Source organism: Mustelus asterias, chromosome 25 (assembly GCF_964213995.1).
Source record: "Mustelus asterias chromosome 25, sMusAst1.hap1.1, whole genome shotgun sequence".
NCBI classification, from domain to species: domain Eukaryota; kingdom Metazoa; phylum Chordata; class Chondrichthyes; order Carcharhiniformes; family Triakidae; genus Mustelus; species Mustelus asterias.
This window is the reverse complement of record NC_135825.1, coordinates 2,544,828-2,566,748: the sequence shown is the minus strand read 5'-3', so window position 1 is coordinate 2,566,748 and position 21,921 is coordinate 2,544,828. Positions and strand designations below refer to the sequence as shown.

At 44.2% G+C, this 21,921-nt stretch overlaps 1 protein-coding gene across 1 annotated transcript; it reads left to right on the top strand.

Annotated features, from left to right (window-relative positions):
* Positions 1-484: 484 nt before the first annotated feature.
* Positions 485-21,314, top strand: LOC144479221 (protein FAM72A). Its single transcript, XM_078197883.1, has 4 exons — positions 485-630; positions 12,096-12,173; positions 15,808-15,932; positions 21,195-21,314. The coding sequence occupies exons 1-4, from the start codon at positions 485-487 to the stop codon at positions 21,281-21,283; spliced, it is 438 nt and encodes a 145-aa protein (XP_078054009.1). The 3' UTR covers positions 21,284-21,314.
* The last annotated feature ends 607 nt before the right edge of the window (positions 21,315-21,921 follow it).

The window sequence follows — 21,921 nt, the reverse complement described above, 5'->3', positions numbered from 1 at the left end:
AGGCACACGTGATTATTGAGGGGCAGGGAGACGAGCCAAACATGCATTAATGGTCAGAGATACAAGGACAGCCAGGAGTGTGAGCCCGATGTATAGTGAGAGTGCAGTGATTACAATCCTGGAGGGGACATTCAGATAGTGAGAGCAGGCCAGGCTGTCCCAGTGAAACAGCTGGCAAGGGAAAGTTAACTGTCTGGCTTTTTAAATTTTAATTCTGAGTGAAAGTTTGGTTTTGGAGAAGTGAGATTGTGTGAAAGTTGAGTGATAGATTGAAACCATTAGTGGGGTGTGTTTCAAAATTCAACTTGTTTATTGGGGACAGACGCAGCGTGAATCGATTTGGTGATTCTACTTGCTGTATATGAGTCATAAAGAAGATAGCAATCAGGTTTAATCATTCGGAGTCACTGCGGCAAATCAGAGAGGCAGATTTAAAAGTAGACCTTTTAAAGTAAGTTATAAAGTTCAGAAACAGAAGTTGGAGATGTCGACGCTGACATTTAAGAATAAACTGGTTGTGTTGCTGTGCTGCAAGTTCTGTGATAATATACTGTGTGCCCGAGGCATGAAGGCAGTCCTGCTTGCTGACACAGATGTGGAACTTTATTCCACTGATATCCCCCCAACAAGGTAAGGATCAGACTATGACAGCTCTCACTCTATCTGCTAGTGTATGTGTACCATTTGTAGTTCCTATGTTTTAATGATTCTCAACTTCTTTAAGCAGAGAGTGGTAAGAATGTGGAACTCACTGGGAATGATTGAGATGAACTATATCGATGCATTTAAAGGGACGCTGGATAAACACACGAGGGAGACAGGAATAGAAGGCTGTGCTGTTCGGGTTAGATGAAGAGGGGGTTGGAGGAGGCACCTGCAGAGCAGAAACACCAGCTCAGAGAAGTTGGATTAAATGGCCCGTTTCTGTGCTGCAAATCCTATGCGATGACATGTTTACAGTTGCACAATTTGTACTAGCTGTGACTTAGTCACTCTCACCTTTTGAGTCGGTTGTGGGTTCAAGTTTCACTTCAGAGACAACAATAATCTAGGTTGGCACTCCAATACTGAGCGAATGCTATACTGTCAGAAATGCTGCCTTTTAGATGCGATCTTAAACCAAGGCCCGATTTGCCTTCTGAGATGGTTGTAAAATATCTCATCTCACTATTTGAAGAGCAGGGAGAGTTCCTAAGTGTCCTGGCCAGTAATTATTCCTCAACCAATTATCATATCACTGTCTGTGGGATCTTGCTGTGTGCAAATTGGCTGCCACATTGCTCACATTATAACAGTGACCACACTTCATCAGTATATCATTGGTTGTAAAGAGCTTTGGGATGTTCTGAGTCCGTGAAAGCTGCAACTTGCATTTTCTGTCACTAACTTGATCAGAACTGGTTTAGAAATTTAGAGATGGTGTATTTGATGGCTTAGGGATGAATATTCATTCCAGCAGAGATGCTAAATTATTTTGATGCTGAGCCTTAATGTCTACTTTGTATTGGTATTCACCAAGTAGAAGGACATGACGGATGTTGGGGTCAGGGATAGGTGTGTGAACGCTCTAGAGAATGTCAATACATCAGGCCCCAGGGCCTGATGGAATCTATCCAAGGCTGCTCAGGGAGACGAGAGATGAAATCGCTGGGCCTCTGACGCAAATCTTTGTCTCGTCACTGGACACAAGTGAGGTCCCAGAGGATTGGAGGATAGCTAATGTGGTCCCGTTATTTAAGAAGGGTAGGAAGGATAACCCGGGAAATTATAGGCCAGTGAGCTTGACGTCCGTGGTAGGGAAGTTGTTGGAGAGGATTCTTAGAGATAGGATGTATGCGCATTTAGAAAGGAATAAACTCATTAACGATAGTCAGCATGGTTTTGTGAGAGGGAGGTCATGCCTCACTAACCTGGTGGAGTTTTTTGAAGAAGTGACTAGAATGGTTGATGAGGGAAGGGCCGTGGATGTCGTCTATATGGACTTTAGTAAAGCGTTAGACAAAGTCCCTCATGGTAGGTTGGTGCAAAAGGTTGTATCTCATGGGATAAAGGGGGAGGTGGCTAGATGGGTGGAGAACTGGCCTGGTCACAGAAGACAGAGAGTGGTAGTGGAATGGTCTTTTTCCGGCTGGATGCCTGTGACTAGTGGTGTTCCGCAGGGCTCTGTATTGGGACCTCTGCTGTTTGTGATTTATATAAATGATCTGGAAGAAGGTGTAACTGGGGTGATCAGTAAGTTTGCGGATGACACGAAAATGGCTGGACTTGCAGATAGTGAGGAACATTGTCAGAGGCTACAGAAGGATATAGATAGGCTGGAAATTTGGGCAAAGAAATGGCAGATGGAGTTCAATCCAGATAAATACGAAGTGATGCATTTTGGTAGAACTAACGTAGGGGGGAGCTATACGATAAATGGCAGAACCATAAAGGGTGTAGATACGCAGAGGGACCTGGGTGTGCAAGTCCACAGATCCTTGAAGGTGACGGCACAGGTGGAGAAGGTAGCGAATAAGGCATATGGCATGCTTGCCTTTATAGGACGAGGCATAGAGTATAAAAGTTGGGGTCTGATGTTGCAGTTGTATAGAACGTTGGTTCTGCCGCATTTGGAATACTGCGCCCAGTTCTGGTCGCCACACTACCAGAAGGACGTGGAGGCTTTAGAGAGAGTGCAGAGGAGGTTTACCAGGATGTTGCCTGGTATGGAAGGGCTTAGTTATGAGGAGAGATTGGGTAAACTGGGGTTGTTCTCACTGGAAAGACGGAGGATGAGGGGTGACCTAATAGAGGTGTATAAAATTATGAAAAGCATAGTAAGGGTGAACGGTGGGAAGCTTTTTCCCAGGTCGGTGGTGATGTTCACGGGGGGGTCATAGGTTCAAGGTGAGGGGGGGAGGTTTAACACGGATATCAAAAGGACGTATTTTACACAGAGGGTGGTGGGGGCCTGGAATGCGCTGCCGGGCAAGGTGGTGGAGGCGAACACACTGGGAACGTTTAAGACTTATCTAGATAGCCACATGAACGGAGTGGGAATGGAGGGATGGAAAAGAATGGTCTAGTTTGGACCAGGGAGCGGCGCGAGCTTGGAGGGCCGAAGGGCCTGTTCCTGTACTGTATTGTTCTTTGTTCAAAGGAGAAAGTGTTGAGTATCCTAAATTGTATTAAGGTAGACAAGTCCCCGGGGCCAGATGGGATCTATCCCAGGTTACTGCTGGAGGCAAGGGGAGAAACAGCTGGGGCCTTAACAGATATCTTCACATCCTGTTTGACCACAGGCGAGGTTCCAGAAGACTGGAGAATAGCTAATGTTGTTTCCTTGTTTAAGAAAGGAAGCAGGGATAATCCCACAAATTATAAACTGGTGAGCCTGACACCAGTGGTGGGGAAGCTTTTGAAGAAGATACTGAGGATATGATATATGCACATTTGGAGAAAAATGGACCAGTTAGTGACAGCAGCATAGTTCTGTATGGGGAAGGTCATGTCTCACCAACTTGATTGAGTTTTTTGAAGAGGACAAAGAAAATTGATGAGGGAAGGGCTGTGGATGTAGTTTATCTGGATTTTAGTAAGGCATTTGACAAAGTCCCACGTGGCAAACTGGAAAAGCTAAAATCACATAGGATTCAGGGTGGACTGGCTAGGTGGATACAGAACTGGCTTGGTTATATACCCCCACGACTTGCCTGGGCTTGCAAAATCTCACTAACTTGTCCTGTCTGGAGACAATACACATCTCTTTAACCTGTGCTTAATGCTGTCTCCAGTCACATTGTCTGTACCTTTAAGATTGATTACCTGTAAAGATTCGCATTCCAACCATTATTTTGTAAATTGAGTTTGTGTCTTTATATGCCCTGTTTGTGAACAGAACTCCCACTTACCTGACGAAGGAGCAGCGCTCCGAAAGCCAGTGGATTTTGCTACCAAATAAACCTGTTGGACTTTAACCTGGTGTTGTGAGGCTTCTTACTTGGTTATAGAAGACAGGGAGTAGCGGTGGAAGGGTGTTTTTCAGAATGGAGATCTGTAGCTAGTGGTGTTCCACAGGGATCAGTGCTGGGGCCTCTGTTGTTTGTAGTATATATAAATGATCTGGAGGAAAATGTGGGTGGTCTGATTAGTAAGTTTGCGAATGACACAAAGATTGGTGGAGCTGTTGATAGTGCCAGGGTTGTCAGAGGATACAACAAGACATAGATAGTTTGGAGACTTGGGCACAGAAATGGCAGATGGATTTTAATCCGGACAAATGCAAGGTGATGCATTTTGGAGGATCCAATTTAGGTGTGAATTATACTGTAAATGGCAGAACCGTTACAAACATTAACATACAGAGGGATCTGGGCATGCAGGTCCACAGTTCTCTAAACGTGGCAACACAGATGGCCCAAGGTGATTAAGAAAGCATATGGCATGCTTGCCTTCAGCTGGGGCATTGAGTACAGGAGTTGGGAAATCATGTTGGAGCTATATAAAACCTTGGTAAGACCATATTTGGAGTATTGCCAACCCTGGCACTATCAACAGCTCCACCAATCTTTGTGTCATTCGCAAACTTACTAATCAGACCACCCACATTTTCCTCCAGATCATTTATATATACTACAAACAACAGAGGTCCCAGCACTGATCCCTATGGAACACCACTAGCTACAGATCTGGTCACCACGTTATCAGAAGGATGTGGAAGCTTTGGAGAGAGTGCAAAGAAGGTTCACCAGGATGTTGCCTGGCCTCGAGGGCGTTGGCTATGAGGAGAGGTTGAATAAACTAGGATTGTTTTCACTGGAAAGATGGAGGCTGAGAGGAGACCTGATATAGGTCTACAAAATTATGAGAGGCATAGATAGGGTGGATAGTCAGAGGCTTTTTCCAAAGGGTGGAAGTGCCAAGTTTTAAGTTTATTTATTAGTGTCACAAGCAGACTTACATTAACACTGCAATGAAGTTACTGTGAAAATCCCCTAATCTCCACATTCCGGCACCTGTTTGGGTACACTGAGGGAGAATTTAGCATGGCCAATGCACCTAACTAGCACATCTTTCGGACCGTGGAAGGAAACTGGCGCACCTGGTGGAAACCCATGCAGACAAGGGGAGAATGTGCCAACTCCACACAGACAGTGACCCAAGCCAGCAATCGAACCTGGGTCCCTGGCGCTGTGAGGCAGCAGTGCTAACAACTGGGGTTACCAGGGGGCACAGGTTCAAGGTGAGAGGGGGGAAGTTTAAGGTCGATGTGCAGGGGAAATTTTTCATACAGTGAGTGGTGGGTGCCTGGAATGTGCTGCCAGAGGATGTGGTGAAAACAGGCACATTGGCAACATTTAAGAGGCATCGGATGGGTACATGAATCGGGAGGAAATAGAGGGATACAGACCGAGTAAGGACAGAAGGTTTTTTTTTAGTTGGGGCATCATGATTGGCACAGGCTTGGAGGGTCAAAGGGCCTGTTCCCATGCTGTACTTTTCTTTGTTCCTTGTTCTCTGGGGATGTATCAAAGTGCTTCACAGGTGTTGAAGTACCTTTGGAATGGGAGCCACTGTCCTGATGTTGGTAAATGCAATTCCAGGGTCCCAGACATTGATGGGATAAATTTCCAGCTCACTTGATTTAGGATGTCAGCTGAGGGACAGTCCCTGTCCTCCTCCCTCTTGTGTTGTGGGATCTTTTACCTCCACCTGAGTGAGCAGTTTAACAAGTCTGCTGCAGTTCAGCACTCCCTCAGTGCTGCACAGGAATGTAAACTTGGACTATGGACTTGGGTCTCGAGTGGAGTGGAATTATATCACTAAGTGGAAAGAGTGCTGCTTCTGAGACAAGGTTGACGTAAGCAGGAACCTGTGTCAGCAGTAACTGCAGTGTGCAGTGCTTTACACTCAGTGGGCTTAATGTCCCAATAAGGCATCATATAATACAATTAACCTGGTATTAATGCCGTCTGGCATGCCATCTTTTGGTTGGGTTTTCTTTTAACATTCCAGAAAGCAAAGATAATTGATTTGGGACATAATGACATGGGGCTAACCATGTTGCTCCTAGTAAGTCGTCTCACAACACCCGGTTAAAGTCCAACAGGTTTATTTGGTAGCACAAGCTTTTACTACCAAATAAACCTGTTGGACTTTAACTTGGTGTTGTGAGACTACTTACTGTGCCTACCTCAGTCCAACGCCGGCAACTCCGCATCATGTTGCTCCTGTTAATGACATTTGTCCTGAGGATGCCCAGTGACTCTGTATGACTTCAAAGCAAACTATTGACTAGTTCTTTTATGTGAGGTAGGTAAAAGGTAGGTTATTCCCCGGCAATTTGTAACAAAATAGAGGCTGATGTATCCAATGTTCATTCCGTTTGTGAAGAGAACCTTATCGAGCAGAATAAATATATTCAGCAATTTTCTGTGAAGTTTCTAATTCACATAAAATTCAGGTTGTAGTTATCTTGTTGAAGCGACTCATTCATTTCAAGTCTCCGGTAAATATTGGTATGGTCTGCGACTTGCATTCTTATGACTCACAGCAGAGCGCCAACCCTTGCGCAGTTATGAGGCCTGAGCTGCAGTGATTCCAGCTGATTGCACTTTGCCCGTTCCTTTGTCTATTTTCATTGAGTGGCGTAACTCTGATATATGGAAACTACTTGCCACGTGTGTCTATACACATTGGCTGGAATTTTACTGTCCTGCCCGCCACGGGAATCGGAGCGGGTGAGGGGCAGACCATGGAAAGGTCCGTTAACCTCAGGCAGGATTTTCCAGTTTCGGGTTGAGCAAGGCTGGAAAATCCTGCATTGATCATTTTTTTCTCCTTTGTCTCTCAACCTGAGGGATAAAGAATGAAAGGAGCTCCACAATTAGCATTATTAACATTGGTGTGCTGTATTAAATCAATATAAGTTGGACTTTAACAAAAATATTTGAATTAGAGTGTACAGCCTCTGTGCAAGCATCATCTCTTCCCAGAGGTTGCCTATGCATGTGATATTAAAGCACATCACCCTGCTAACAACATTAATGTGCAGAGTTTCTGGTCCTCCTGAATTTCACAATAACAACTTCATCTGTACAGTGCCTTTTAATATAGTAAAACACCCAAGATACTTCACAGGAGAATTGACAAACAAAGCTTAACACTGCATTACATGTATCTTCCATTCGTCCATTTCAGACTGAGAAAATCTGCTGGCTAAAGTCCAAAGATGTGCGGGTTCGGTCGATTGGCCATGGTAAATTGCCCATAGTGTCAAGGGGATTAGCAGGAGGTTATGGGGATTGGGCCTGAGTGGGATTGTGGTCGGTGCAGACTCGATGGGCCAAACGGCCTCCTTCTGCACTGTAGGGATTCTATGATTCGAAGTGTGGCAGATGGTAGTGCATCTCGTCCGCTTGTCAATACAAGTGATGTTGAAAAATGAAGAAGCGGAAGTAAATTTATCAAAGGTTAGTTGATTAGAGTTTTGGAATATGATAGGACTGAATGAAAACGATAGCATAGAAACAGGCCATTTGACCCAACCTGTCCATGTTGGTGCTTGCGTTCCACTTGAGGTTCTTTTCATCCTCCGTTATCTAACTTCTGTTCCCTTCTCCCTCGTGTTTGTCTGGCTTCCCCTCAAATGCATCTATTTTATTCTCAATCACTCCCTGTGGTAGCGAATACCACATTCTCACCACTCTGGGTAAAAAAAATTCTCCTGAATTCCCTATTTTGATTTCTTGATGATTATCTTATATTGATGCCATCTGTTTTATTCTCTTCCCTAAAAATGGAAATGTTTACTGTATCAAAACCTTTAATAATTTTAAAGACCCATTAGGTCGCTCCTCCATTTTTACTACTCAGTATTACTTCTGAAACGTCAACAAATATTTCTTGGGAATGTTAAAAAATCCTCTTTTTTTAAGATTGTGAAAGTCCACTCTTAAGATGTCATGCTGGTCAATCAGCCAAGCTCAACATAGAATCATAGAGTGGTTACACCACAACAGGAATTTGTTCAGTCTGTTGAGTCCAAGTCAGTTCTCCGCAAATTCAATTTAACTCATCCCACTCTCTTGCCCTTCTCCCCTAACCCAGCAATTTTCTTATCTTCAGATACCTATCCATTACTGTTTTGAAAGTCGCAGTTTACTCTTATACAAAATCTCCACCTTGCGATGTGATTCCCCGATTTGGCAGCACTTGCTGAACAATCTCGAATGTGCTAATAGCTACACTAACAACCAAATTAAGATAATCGGTCAAGCTCATAAGATGGCTTATTTACGCTTACTAGAAGTGACTTACATTCATACAAAGAGAACCACTCTCGACAGGCAAAAGGAATATGTTCAAGACTTGCGCCTTTTAAAAATTACCCGGGAGTCTAGGGAGTCTGTAGTTCCCTGTTGCTTTCTCCATGACAATGTCTCGGCCAATCAGAGTTGACTTGCTCGCCAATCAAAATCCTTTTTCCCTCTGACGTAAATTGTTGGAGTAATTGAAGATGGCGGGGCATGTTGGCATTCTTGCATTTGTCCTGACGGGGGCGGCACAGTAGCACAGTGGTTAGCATTGCTGCTTCACAGCTCCAGGGAGCTGGGTTCGATTCCCGGCTTGAGTCACTGTCTGTGTGGAGGTTGCACATTCTCCTCAGGTCTGCGTGGGTTTCCTCCGGGTGCTCTGATTTCCTCCCACAGTCCAAAGATGTGCGGGTTAGGTTGATTGGCCATGCTAAAATTGCCCCTTAGTGTCCTGAGATGCGTAGGTTAGAGGGATTAGTGGGAAAATATGTAGGGATATGGGGGTAGGGCCTGGCTGGGATTGTGGTCGGTGCAGACTCGATGGGCCAAATGGCCTCTTTCTGCACTGTAGGGATTCTAATGATTCTAAAAGGTGAAAACAATTCAGCAACATTTCCCACTTTTTGGCATTATTTAAGCTCTGTACTACCAAGCGACTGTTTTCTCTGTCGAGACACCTCATGATTTTGGACTATTCTATCAAATCACCTTTCATAGTTCTCCAAGGGTTAGAGTTTAAAATAATCAGTTTCAATGTTCCCTCTAAACTGTGTGTACTGAGGAATGGCCCCTGTGCAGACTGGGCACAAGTTGACCCCTTTAAATTACCACCACACAAAGAAATAGAAAGGGGCTGAGTATTTAAACAGATTGCATGTTCTGGATGAAAGAAATTCGTGGGTATATTGTCCAGCTTCTCCAATCTACCCCCGTAACTGAAGCCTCTCATCCCTGAAACCATTCTCAAATCTTTTCTGCACCCTGGCTAAAATCCTCACAGAATCTTTACAGTGCAGAAGGAGGCTACTCAGCCCATTGAGTCTGCACTGGCTCTCTGAAAGAGGATTTCACCTAATCCCACTCCCCTGCCTTATTCCTGTAACCTTGCACAACCTTTCTTTTCACATAGCAGTCTAATTCCCTTTCAGATACCAAAAATGAATCTGTCTCCACTACCTCCTTGAGAAGTTAATCCCAGACTCCAACCACCTTCTGGGTAATTTTTTTTATCGCATCACTTTTACTCCTTTTGCCAATTATTTTGAATCTGTGTCCTCTAGTTCTTGATGCTCTCTTGAATGGGGACAGTTTTTCATTGCTTACCCTATCCCCTCAGGATCTTGAATACCTCCATCAAGTCTCCTCTCGGCCTTCTATTCTCCAAGGAAAACAGACTCAACCTTTCCAATCTATCCTCATAGTTATAGTTGTTTATTCCTGGAATCATTCTTATGAATCACCTCTGTATTCTCTCCAATGCCTTCAAATCCTTCCTCAAGTATGGCCCAGATATGGAGACAGTATTCCAGGTGAAGCCTAACTAGTGTCTTATACAAGTTCAAAATGACCTCCTTGCTCTTGTACTCAATGCTCCTGTTAATAAAACCCAATATACTGTATGCTTTATTAACTGCTCTCCTGGCATATTCTGCCATCTTCAATGACGTTAAGTACATATACACCGAAGTATCTCTGTTCCTGTGCCACCTTTAGAGTTTCTCCCCTTATTTTGTACTGTTTTTTCATATTCTTCATGCCAAATTGAATCATCCTACACTTCTCTGCATTAAACTTTACCTGACATTTGTCTGCTCAATCCATCAAGATGTCCATGTCCTTTTGAAGTTCAGGACTGTAGAATCATAGAATCCCTACAATGCAGAAGGAGACCATTCAGCCCATTGGGTCTGCACCGACTCTTTGACAGAGTATCTTACCCAGGCCCTCTTCCCCTGCCCTATCTCCATAACTCCACACATTTACCACGGCCAATCCCACACCTAACCTACACATCTTTGGACTGTGGGAGGAAACGAGAGCACCCGGAGGAAACCCACACAGACACAGGGAGAATGTGCAAACTCCACACAGTCACCCAAGGTGAACCCGGGTTCTTGGAGGGTGAGGCTCATCACTGTGTTGCCTATCACCGTTAACAATGTTTCCAATCTTTGTATCATCTGCAGATTTTTAAATAATGCCCTGAACACTATCATCTAGGTCATTAATATATATCAGGAAGACTCCTGGGGGACTCCACTGCAAACTTTCCTCCAATCTGAAAAACAACATTTATCACTACTCTCTCTTTCTTGTCACTTGCCATTTCTCATCCAAGTGCCTACTTTCCCTCTTATCCCATGAGCGAAAATTTTGCTCACAAGTGTGTTGTGTGGCACTGCATCAAATACCTTTTGAAAATCCATATAGACCACAGCAATACCATTGCCCTTATCAACCTTTTGATACCTCCTCAAAAACACTCCAGCATATCAGGTAAACATGAATTTCCCTTAATGAATCCATGCTAGCTTTTTCTTAATTATCTTGCACTTGTCAAAGTGATTATTGATTTTTGTCCTTCAATTTCCTTTCATGATGTATAACATCAGAGTGTGGCCCAAACGTAACTTGCCTATCAACAAGGTACTGGGTGTCTTTTCACCAAGAAATCCCATGTACTATTGCCAAAATGCAAATAATTTGCAATTTTTTTTCTCCTCCCCGTATACTTCAGTTGGCAACTGCAACCTCCTGGCACCTCTCCAAATTACTTATCCTTTGTGTGGCTGATTTGACGAGGCTACTGTAGCTGAAGCCACTTCTACTCAGATCCAATGTCACACCAGTAAAATCTCACGTGAGAACACCATCCACCAGGTACACGGTACCTACATTGCAACTCGGCCAATGTTGTCTACCTGATACGCTGCAGGAAAGGATGTCCCGAGGCATGGTACATTGGGGAGACCATGCAGACGCTACGACAACGGATAAATGAACATCGCTCAACAATCACCAGGCGAGAGTGTTCTCTTCCTGTTGGGGAACACTTCTGCGATCACGGGCATTCAGCCTCTGATCTTCGGGTAAGCGTTCTCCAAGGCGGCCTTCATGACAGCGCAGAGTCGCTGAGCAGAGACTGATAGCCAAGTTCCGCACACATGAGGACAGCCTCATCCGGGATCTTGGGTTCATGTCACACTATCTGTAACCCCCACGACTTGCCTGGGCTTGCAAAATCTCACTAACTGTCCTGGCTGGAGACAATACACATCACTTTAACCTGTGCTTAACCCTCTCTCCACTCACATTGTCTGTACCTTTAAGACTTGATTACCTGTAAAGACTCGCATTCCAACCATTATTTTGTAAATTGAGTTTGTATCTTTATATGCCCTGTTGTGAACTGAAATCCCACTCGCCTGACGAAGGAGCAGCACTCCGAAAGCTAGTGGCTTGTGCGACCAAATAAACCTGTTGGACGTAACCGGTGTTGTGAGACTTCTTACTGTGTTTACACCAGTAAAATCCGTAGCACAGGTTGCTGGATGGCAATCAGCAACAGAAACTCTGCAGACTAAGTCAAGATGGGCACATGTACTGTGGCTGGGCTGAGATTACCAACAGAGAAAAAGATACAGCTGATCATAGGTGCATTGTTTTGGCTCCTATATTGGTGTGAATACTGGTGTGACAGACTATAGACATGTTGTTGGGCCAAGTATTCTAGTTGGAAACATCTTACTAAGTGATGAAGATTGCAGCTCTTACTTCATGTTAACTTGTTCTCAATTACAGGGCCGTGGACTTTGTTGGAAATTGCTATTCCACAGAAAGCTGCAAGTGTAAAATAAAAGACATTGCATGTTTAAAATGGTAAGTTTGTTCTCAGCTGTAACTGGAATTCATAAATGAATGACCACTGAAGAATGAATGTCTGGATTCTGCAGTATCTTGTGAAAGAGTAATCACAGCCACAGTAACTCTTCGATAGGGACGTGAGGAGGGAAGGCCACCAAAATGGTGCAGCAAGGCAGCAGGTAGCATTCCTGCTGCCAGTTAGTTTTGTCAGCGCCAACAAAAGTGGCAGATACACCGCCTGCCCAGAGGCAATTGTAACCACTTAAGTGGCCAGATTGAGGGCCTCTTCTCTGCTCCATTGACACTTCACTATCTGCAGGGGGACCCTCCACTGTGTGGGAGGATGTCTGGTGAACCCAGCGGGCTCTGGAGGGGGCCCTCCTTTGTGGGTATTCTTTGGCCATGGAGTGGCCCATGGCATCAATGGCCACTCCCATAGCCACAGAGCCTTCTGTCTTCAACCTCCTGCCCCTCCTCTGCAGGGACCTGCCTGCCTGGCACTGGCAAGAGGGGCTGCAAAATTCCACCCCAGGTGTATCTGTTTTCAAATGCTGGCTTCTCATTTGATAAAATTGATACTTAAAGCTTCCATAGATAATCTATCTCATTTTTTAAAGCTTCTAAGCCACACCTTCACATGTTTACCATTAGTAATGCTTTATTCATAGAATCATAGAACCCCTACAGTGCAGAAGGAGGCCATTCTGCCCAATGAGTCTGCACCGCCACAATCCCACCAGGCCTTATCCTCGTAACCCCACATATTTATCCGGCTAATCTCTCTAACCTACACATCCTGGAACACTAAGGGGCAATTTAGCATGGCTAATGCACCTAACCCGCATATCTTTGGACTGTGGGAGGAAACTGGAGCACCCGGAGGAAACCCATGCAGACACAGGGAGAACGTGCAAACTCCGCACAAATAGTGACCCAAGCCGGGGATTGAGCCCAGGTCCCTGGAGCTGTGAAGCAGCAGTGCTAACCACTGTGCCACCGTGCCGCCCCAGTTTTGACTCCAGTTTTGCTTGGACTCCTTGATGTCATTTGCCCGGGTGTGGCATCAGGGAGCCCGAGCAAACCTGGAGTGAATAGGAATTGGAGAAAACTACCCTGGTTGGAATCATACCTAGCACAAAAGAAGATGGTTGTGGTTGTTGGAAGTCAATCATTTCAGTTCCAGGACATCATTGCAGGAGTTCCTCAGGATTGTGTCCTAGATCCAACTGTCTTTAGCTGCTTCGCCAATGACCTTCATTCTATCAGAAGGTCAGAAATGGGGTTGTTCGCTATTGATTGCGCAATGTTCAGCAGCAATTGCAACTCTTCAGATTCTGAAGGAGTCCATGTCCATATGCTGCAAGACCTGGACAATATCCTGGCTTGGGCTGATAAGTGGCAAGTAAAATTCAAACCATGCAAGAACCAGGCAATAACCATCACAACAAGAGATAATCTAACCATCTCCCCTTGACATTCAGTTGTACTACCATCTCTGAATCCTCCACTATCAACATTCTGGGGTTAACCATTGATTAGGAACTGTACTGGCCTAGCCTTATAAATACTATGGCTACAAGAGCAGGTCAAAGGCTCGGAATCCTGCGGCGAGTAACTCACAACCTGACTCAGCAAAGCCTATCCACAATCTACAAGGCACAAATCAGGAGTGTAATGGAGCGCTCACCACTTGTCTGGATGAGTACAGCTCCAAGAACACTCAAGAAGCTTGACATCATCCAGGACAAAGCAGCCTGCTTTATTGGCATCCCATTCACCACCTTCAACATTCACTCCCTCCATCACTGATAGCCATGTGTACCATCTACAAGATGCACTGCAGGAATTCACAAAGGCTTCTGAGACAGCACCTTCCGAACTCTCCACATCTACCACCTAGAAGGACAAGGGCAGCAGACACATGGGAACACCGCCATCTGCAAGTTCCCCTCCAAGTCTCACACTACCTTGACTTGGAAATGTGTTGTTGTTCCTTCACTGTCGCTGGGTCAAAATCCTGGAACTCCCTTCCTCACAATACTGTGGATGTATCTACCCCACATGGACTGTAGCAATTCAAGAAAGTGGCTCACCACCACCTTCTCAAGGGCAATTAGGGATGGGAAATAAATGCTGCCCTAGACAGAGACATCCACATCCCATGAAAGGATCTTTTTAATGTCAACTCCCTTTGAAATCGAGAGTAATGAGAAGTGAACAGTAAGTTCATACTCTGATGTCTTCAGTTACCTTAATTATGATTTAAATAAAGGAAAGTTCAGAATCATAGAAACCCTACAGTGCAGAAGGAGGCCATTCGGCTCATCGAGTCTGCACCGACTATCTGACAGAGTATCTTACCAAGGCCCTCTTCCTCCGCCCTATTCCCGTAACCTCTCACATTTACCAATGCTAATCCATCTAACCTACACATTTTTGGACACACAGGAGTGATTTAACATGGCCAATCCACCTAACCTGCACATCTTTGGAGTGTGGGAGGATACCAATGCAGACACGGGGAGAATGTGCAAATTCCACACAGTCAGTAACCCAAGGCCAGCATTGAACCTGGTCCCTGGTGCTGTCTGGCAGCAGTGCTAACTAACCACTGTGTCACCGTGCCAGTAGTCTTTAATGCTTGAGATAGTCAATTACTCTGAAGTATAGTGATGTGTAGGCAAATGTGGTGCCTATTTTGTGCAAAACAAGATCCCACATTGACTTACGTTAGATCCAATCTGCAATGCATTGAATTTGAAATTCTCTTCAATGGCTTTACTCCATCTTTCCTCCAATCCTAGCTCCTTCAGTTCAGTGATTCAAAAATGTTGTGCTTTCTGACTTACTTTCTTCTGTTTAGTTCCACCCACCCCCTCTCCTAATCTCCCCACCCATCCCACACATTGGTGGCAGAGTCTTCACCTACCTGGTCCTGTTGGAATATCCTTCCTGTAGCCTTGTACCTCCACTTCCTTCTCCACTTCCTTCTCCACTTTCAGTCTATTTCTGTGATTTGATCTTTACTTGATTCATCTCTTTCCTGGTATAACCTATCTTGGAATGCTGAATATTCTATAGGTGCAAATTATTAGAGGTAGGCGTGGGAGCTTCAGTTCTAAGTTTTGGAGAGCAAATGCTGCCCACTTTCATCTTCTCTTGTCCTGACGATGCTGATTCTGTGGTGGAGTGGGTTGGGGGTTTGTTTCCAGAGGTATTAGCTACTGTAGCACTCCACCCATTTTTCACATGTGAGTGTTAGCAGGCTATTCAACCATAGAAAGCAGCACAACTCTGTCTGGCTCTGTTCTCAGAACAGGCTCACAGAGCAACTCGATATGGAACTGAAACCTTCTGGTCTGTGTGGCTTAGTATTATACCGGGCCGGACCATATCCAATTGAACTGGTCCCTCAGCACCTGTGGAGCTCAGTTCCCAGTTTTCCTTCGTATTGTGTGTATATTTCAGGACGCTTGTCAAATGTCCTACTTTAATTATATTATAGATTGGTTTTTAATTTTCTGTCACACAAAAAGTTAATGACTGAGTTTTATGAGCGGGAAATGGGCAAGATGTGGTTTGGAAGGATTTTATTTCAACAGCGGTGGAAGTAGATCGTAAACAATCATCACTTTTTTCTCATTTTCAGTGGTAATGCTGTTGGCTACCATGTGGTCGTCCCATGCAAACCATGTTTGCTGTCCTGTAACAATGGCCATTTCTGGATGTTTCACAGCCAGGTGATCTATGCTGTCAACAGACTGGATTCCTCTGGTAAGCACATTATCAAGCTGATTGTGGGAAACCACAGTATAGTGTCTCCATTGTCCAGACAGCTAGTGTTGTATAGGTGTAGGGAGCTGATAGCCCAGTTATTACTGGCGTGTGAAAGATTATTTTGTAAATGTTGTCCTTGAACTCAAATGCTAAAGCATTGCAGACTGTAAATGTTTGCATGCTGCACTTTATCACATGGAGTAACACCTGGTAATCTTGAGGAGCCACCTGTTTTAAAGATATTGTTTCTAATGTTACAACATCAGATTACTGAGCCCTTACAAAATTCTGTAACTATTTACAAAATGTGAGTTATCACACCTGAGAAGTTTTTAATTCTTGTGCCACTATATTGCTGAGGTAATGAATTCCTGGCTGCGTGTAAAGAGTGATTCTCCTTCCTGGCTTTGAAAGGAAACTGGAAATGGTTGGGATACTACTGTATGATTTTGTGTAATCCACCTGATCTATTGCTTACTGACCACCACTGTGGACACCAGAGAACAGGGCATTTGACCATGAGAGACCTACATATGTGACAGAGAGCTAAACAAATTCTGATATCTGATGTTTAAAATATGCGATTGCTCTAAGGATTATATATTATCATTTAACTCCTGGATTCACCCCACTGCACATTACTAATTCAGGACTATTTGATATTTTTACCAGTTTAAAAAATATTATGAGGTAAATTTACAAATTTCCTGGTGACTTAGTGTGTGGTATGGTATGGCACTGAGCCTTACAGATCAGGGAGAACCGTGTTCAATCTATTGGCTGCTTTGATGTACGAGAACACTAAGGCACTATAATTAGCTGCAGCGCCCTGAGCCAATCAGGAAATAAATCACCTTGCTTCCCATTCCTGATTATTACTGAGTTGTCATCTGCTATCGCTCCATTCAAGGATGACTTTTACTTGGGGTGTTGAGTTTCTGCCGTAGGTATTCATGAGACTGAACAGGCTGATTCTCCACCCCGCTGATCTTTGGACATTCCGCTCCATGTACCCAATGAGGTGATGGGACCAGGAGTTCAGGATTTTCTTCCTTTTCTCTCCTTTGTCACTGCTCTGCCTTATCATTAAGATGCTGGGACACTGTGTGATTTAGCTTGATGGACAAGTTGTCATCATTCTGAAAGATTGTAGCAAGTTCCTCCCAGTCATTAATGTCAATGTCCCTGTGCTTCAAGGAGATCTTCAGAGCGGTTTCCTCGTCCTTGGCTGGAACTGGTGGGCAGGAGATGGATTTTTTGCCATCTGAACACAATGTCCAGTCCATTGAAGTTGATTTTGCAGGAGTTTTGCCTGAATGCTCATGGACCTGGTTTCAAGAAGGACAGTAGTGTCTGTTCAATGATCTGCCTCTTAAATCCAGAGGAAGTGGCAGAGGCTTTGCTGATGGAATTGCTCTGTGCTGCTGTTACACAGTCCAGGTCTCATTGTAGTACAGGAGTTGGTGATGACAACTGCTCTGTACATGAGGACTGTTGCCGATTTGCAGATGTCTTTATTGCCAAACACTTGCTGCCGTGGTTTTCAGAAGGCTGAACTGGCACAACTGACACAGTATTGGAGAGGTGGCTGCCAAGTTATGGAAAGTGCTCAACGTATTCCAAAGTCTCCCCTTCAACATGTATGAGAGCTGGAATATTTGGCTGAGCAGATCGGAGTTGTTATGAATTACTACTGAGTGACCCCTGCTGGAAACGGCATGTGAAGAGATTTACTGCAGACAGAATTGGGCTTAATTTTAATGGCTGACATTACTGGTGAAACAGTAGCTCAGAATGAATCAACGTCTTCAGTCAGAGGAGGAGGGGAGTAATTTTTTAAAAAACTTGATTTTTCACATGTTAAAGGGGCGTGTCTTTCAAAAGATTAGTGTTTCTCTTGCAATCTGAATTCCAGATAGATTTAATGATCTATAATATATAACAGAGGTGACCTCCATTTCATTGTAGCAAAACAATTAAAGAAAAATACAATTCTACAATATCTCTGCTCCATAGTAGTCCAATCTATTCATGTTGATCCCAAATCTTTTCCTCAAAAATGAATGATGTAGTAATTGAAATGAAACATTTAAAAAAAAGTATTTGTTTTTCCTTGAGGAAGATTTTGAATTAATGGGCATAACTAGATGGAGGGAGCGAGCTCCATGGGGCCTGGGTGCAATGCTGAAGGCCTTGTCACAGTGGTTCAGGAATAGGGAATGTGACAGAAGTTTTGGGGCTGGGCACAATATGGGTAAGATGGAGCGAGGCCCAGGAGGGATCTCTAGATTAGGATTTTAAACCAGTGCCCTGGGAGATGGTGACTCAATGGTAAGCACAATTGGAAAGCTCTAGGATAGTTATAGAATTGTTACAGAATCAAATTTGAGATGAGAGTGACTGCCCTGGACATCAAGGCAGCATTTGACCAAGCGTGGCATCAAGGAGCTCTAGCAAAACTGGAGTCAATGGGAATCTGGAGGTAAACTGTCCACTGGTTGGAGTCATACCTGGCACAAAGGAAGATGGTTGTGGTGGTTGGAGGGTAATCATCTCAGGAGTTCCTCAGTGTTCTAGGCCAAACCATCTTCAGCTGCTTCAGTAATGACCTTCCTTCCATTATTGGGTCAGAAGTGGGGATGTTGGCTGATTGCGCTATTCGTGACTCCTCCAATAATGAAGCAGCCCATGCCCATGTGATGCAAGATCTGGACATTAGGCTTGAGCTGCTAAGTGGCAAGTGACATTTGTGCCACACAAGTGCCAGGCAATGAGCTTCTCCAACAAGAGAGAATCTAACCATCTCCTCTTGACATTCATTGGCCTTACCTTCGCTGAATCCCCCATTATAAACATTGTGGGAGTTACCATTGACCAGACACTGAACTGGACTGGCCAAATAAATACTGTAATGTAATGTTTATTTATTAGTCACAAGTAAGGCTCACATTAACACTGCAATGAAGTTTCAATGAAATTCCTCCAGTCGCCACACTCCGGCGCCTGTTTGAGTCAATGCACCTAACCAGCACGTCTTTCAGAATGTGGGAGGAAACCGGAGCACCCGGAGGAAACCCACGCAGATACAGGGAGAACGTGCAAACTCCGCACAGACAGTGACCCAAGCCGGGAATCGAACCCGGGTCCCGGGCACTGTGAGGCAGCAGTGCTAACCACTGTGCCACTGTGCCATACTGTGGCTACAAGAGCAGGTCGGAGGCTGGGAATACTGCGGAGAGTGATTCCGCTCCTGATTCTGCAAAACCTATCTACCATCTCCAGGGCACAAATGGGGAATGTGATGGAATGCTCTTTGCTTGCCTGGATATGTACAGCTCAAACAACATTCAGGAAGCTCAACACCATCCAAGACAAAGTAGCCTGCTTGATTGACACCCTATCCAACATCTTCAACATAAACTCCCTTCACCACTGATGAACATTAGCAGCAAGATGCGCTGCAGGAACTCATCAACGCTACTTAGCACCATCCAACCCACCACCTCTACCACCTAGAAGTACAAATGCAGCAGGTACCTGGGAATACCACCACCTGGAAGTTCCTTCCAAGCCACTCACCATCCTGACTTGGAAATATATCGTCGTTCCTTCACTGTTGCTGGGTCAAAATCCTGGAACTCCCTCCCGAACAGTACCGTAGATGTAACAGCTTCACATGGACTGCAGCGGTTCATGAAGGCAGCTCACCACATCCTCAAGGACAATTAGGGATGAGTAATAAAAATGCTGACCTAGCCAGCCACACCCACATCCTGTAACTGAATCAAAATAAAGGAGGCCCTTCAACCCATCGTGTCCATGCTGGCTCTCTGCAGTCATTTGCCCCACTCCTTCACCCTTTCCCTATAACCCTATAATTTTTTTTTCAGTTAGTTATCCAATTTTCTTTTAAAGTCTCTATTGAATCTGTCTTCACCATCCTCTCAGACAGTGCATTCCAGATCCTAACCACTCACTTCTACAAAAAGTGCTTTTTCATTTTGTTGATTCTTTTGCCCATCATTTTAAATGACTCTTGACCCTCCCACCAATGGGAAATTTCTCTCTGTCTAGTCCCCTCATGATCTTGAACATCTCTAACAAATCTCACAACCTTCTCTATGGAGAACTTCTCAATCTATCTAGGTAACTGAAGTTCCTCATCCTTGGAACCATTCTTGCAAATCTTTTCTGAACTCCCCTGTTTTCAGATCCTTCCTGAAGTGCAGTGCCTAGAATTGGACACAATACTCCAGTTGCGGCTGACTAGGTGTTTAATAAAGCCTCCCATAGCTTCCTTGTTTTTATACTCTGCCTTTATTTTTAAAAACTAGCATTTCATATGCCTTTTTTAACCACCAAGTCGATGTGTCCTTCCACCTTCTATGAATTGTGCACATATACTTTCAGCTCTCTCTGTTCTTATACTCCCTTTAAAATTGTACCCTTTATTTTATACTGCCTTACTTAGCATCACAGAACCATAGAATCCGTACAGTGCAGAAGAGACCATTCGGCCCATTGAGTCTGCACCAACTCTAACAGGGTATCTTACCCAAGCTGTCTTCCCCCACCCTATCCCTGTAACCCCACACATTTATTATGACCAATCCACCTAACCTGCACATATTTGGACTTCTCGGCATTCAAGGACCCCAGGCACCCTGGATATTCTCTCTTCCACCTTTTTCTGTCGGAATAAAAGATGAGGTCATGTATCAACCGGCTCAAGAACAGCTTCTTCCCTGCTGCCATCAGACTTTTGAATGGACCTATCTTATATTAAGTTGATCTTTCTCTACACCCTAGCTATGACTGTAACACTGCATTCTGCACCTCTCCTCTTCTCCCCCTCCTCCTCCTCCTCCTCCTCCTCCTCCTCCTCCTCCCCCCCCCCCCATGTATTCTAAGTATGGTATGCTTTGTCTGTATAGCGCGCAAGAAACAATACTTTTCACTGTATACTAATACATGTGACAAATCAAATCAATTGCACCTGCTTGTCTATATCATCTTAAATTAATCATTATCCTTCTTAACGTTCACGATACTGCAAGGTTTTGTCTCCTCTGTAAATTTTGAAATTATGCCTGTACACCCATGTTTAGGTCATTAATATATATACAAAAGGCAGTGGTTCTCTGATCCCAGATGTAGGCAGTAGAGTTATGGATCCTGTGAATTTTTTTCTCCCGTTGTGTAAGGAGTATTCTGGGGAAACTGTATGCTAATATTACAGTGTGATTTATTTAATTTCAGGTGTTGACCAGCTTCTGTGGGGGAATTTACCAGATACAGAAGATGAAGAGGATGTATATAATCTATCTGAAGAAGAGTGTATCAGATGATGTGATAAAGAAATCAAGAACTTCAAATTTGTGCTTTTAAAAAAAAATCTTCGTTTTAAAGTTTCTAAACATTTTTGAAGCTGCCACATGAGTTTCCTGCAATTTGAACTGGAGTCAGCTTGTTTGAAGTTTTTTTCACCAAGGAACGATGTCAACATTTGCACCCTCCAAGTTGTCAAGTGAATACCAGGAAGGATTGGTGAACTGGTGCACATTTTTGTGCTTTGCAGCTTTCTAGACACTTGTGGTGGATGCCTCCAAAACCCTTTGCCCATCATTGAACATGAACATTGGTTTGCACTTACACTGGATGAGCTCTGCACAGCTAATACCAGATTCCACATCAGATGTGACTTACAAATGGAGAAGTTACTTTGACTGCACGTGCTGTAAGATTGGAGTTGGGAAGCTCTGTGACACCTCTCCAAACTCTGTTCTCAATGATTAATCTGATGTAAAAGCTGTTTTTTGGCAGGCGACCTATTTGCACTCAAAATAAGCCAAAGATAGAAAACATGTTTTAATAGGGATGCTGAACAGGAAGTTGGATTTATTTGAAGAGCAATTTTCTCTGGACATTATGGTTAAATTGCCTATCAGTGTTCTGCACCCACGCTAATGTGTAAACAAATAGCCAC

Excerpts from the sequence above, each read along its gene's own strand:
- LOC144479221 (XM_078197883.1), top strand. The coding sequence starts at position 485 with ATGTCGACGCTGACATTTAAGAATAAACTGGTTGTGTTGCTGTGCTGC. Across the intron at positions 631-12,095 it reads ACTGATATCCCCCCAACAAG|GGCCGTGGACTTTGTTGGAA; the intron begins GTAAGGATCAGA and ends TCTCAATTACAG. Across the intron at positions 15,933-21,194 it reads CAACAGACTGGATTCCTCTG|GTGTTGACCAGCTTCTGTGG; the intron begins GTAAGCACATTA and ends ATTTAATTTCAG.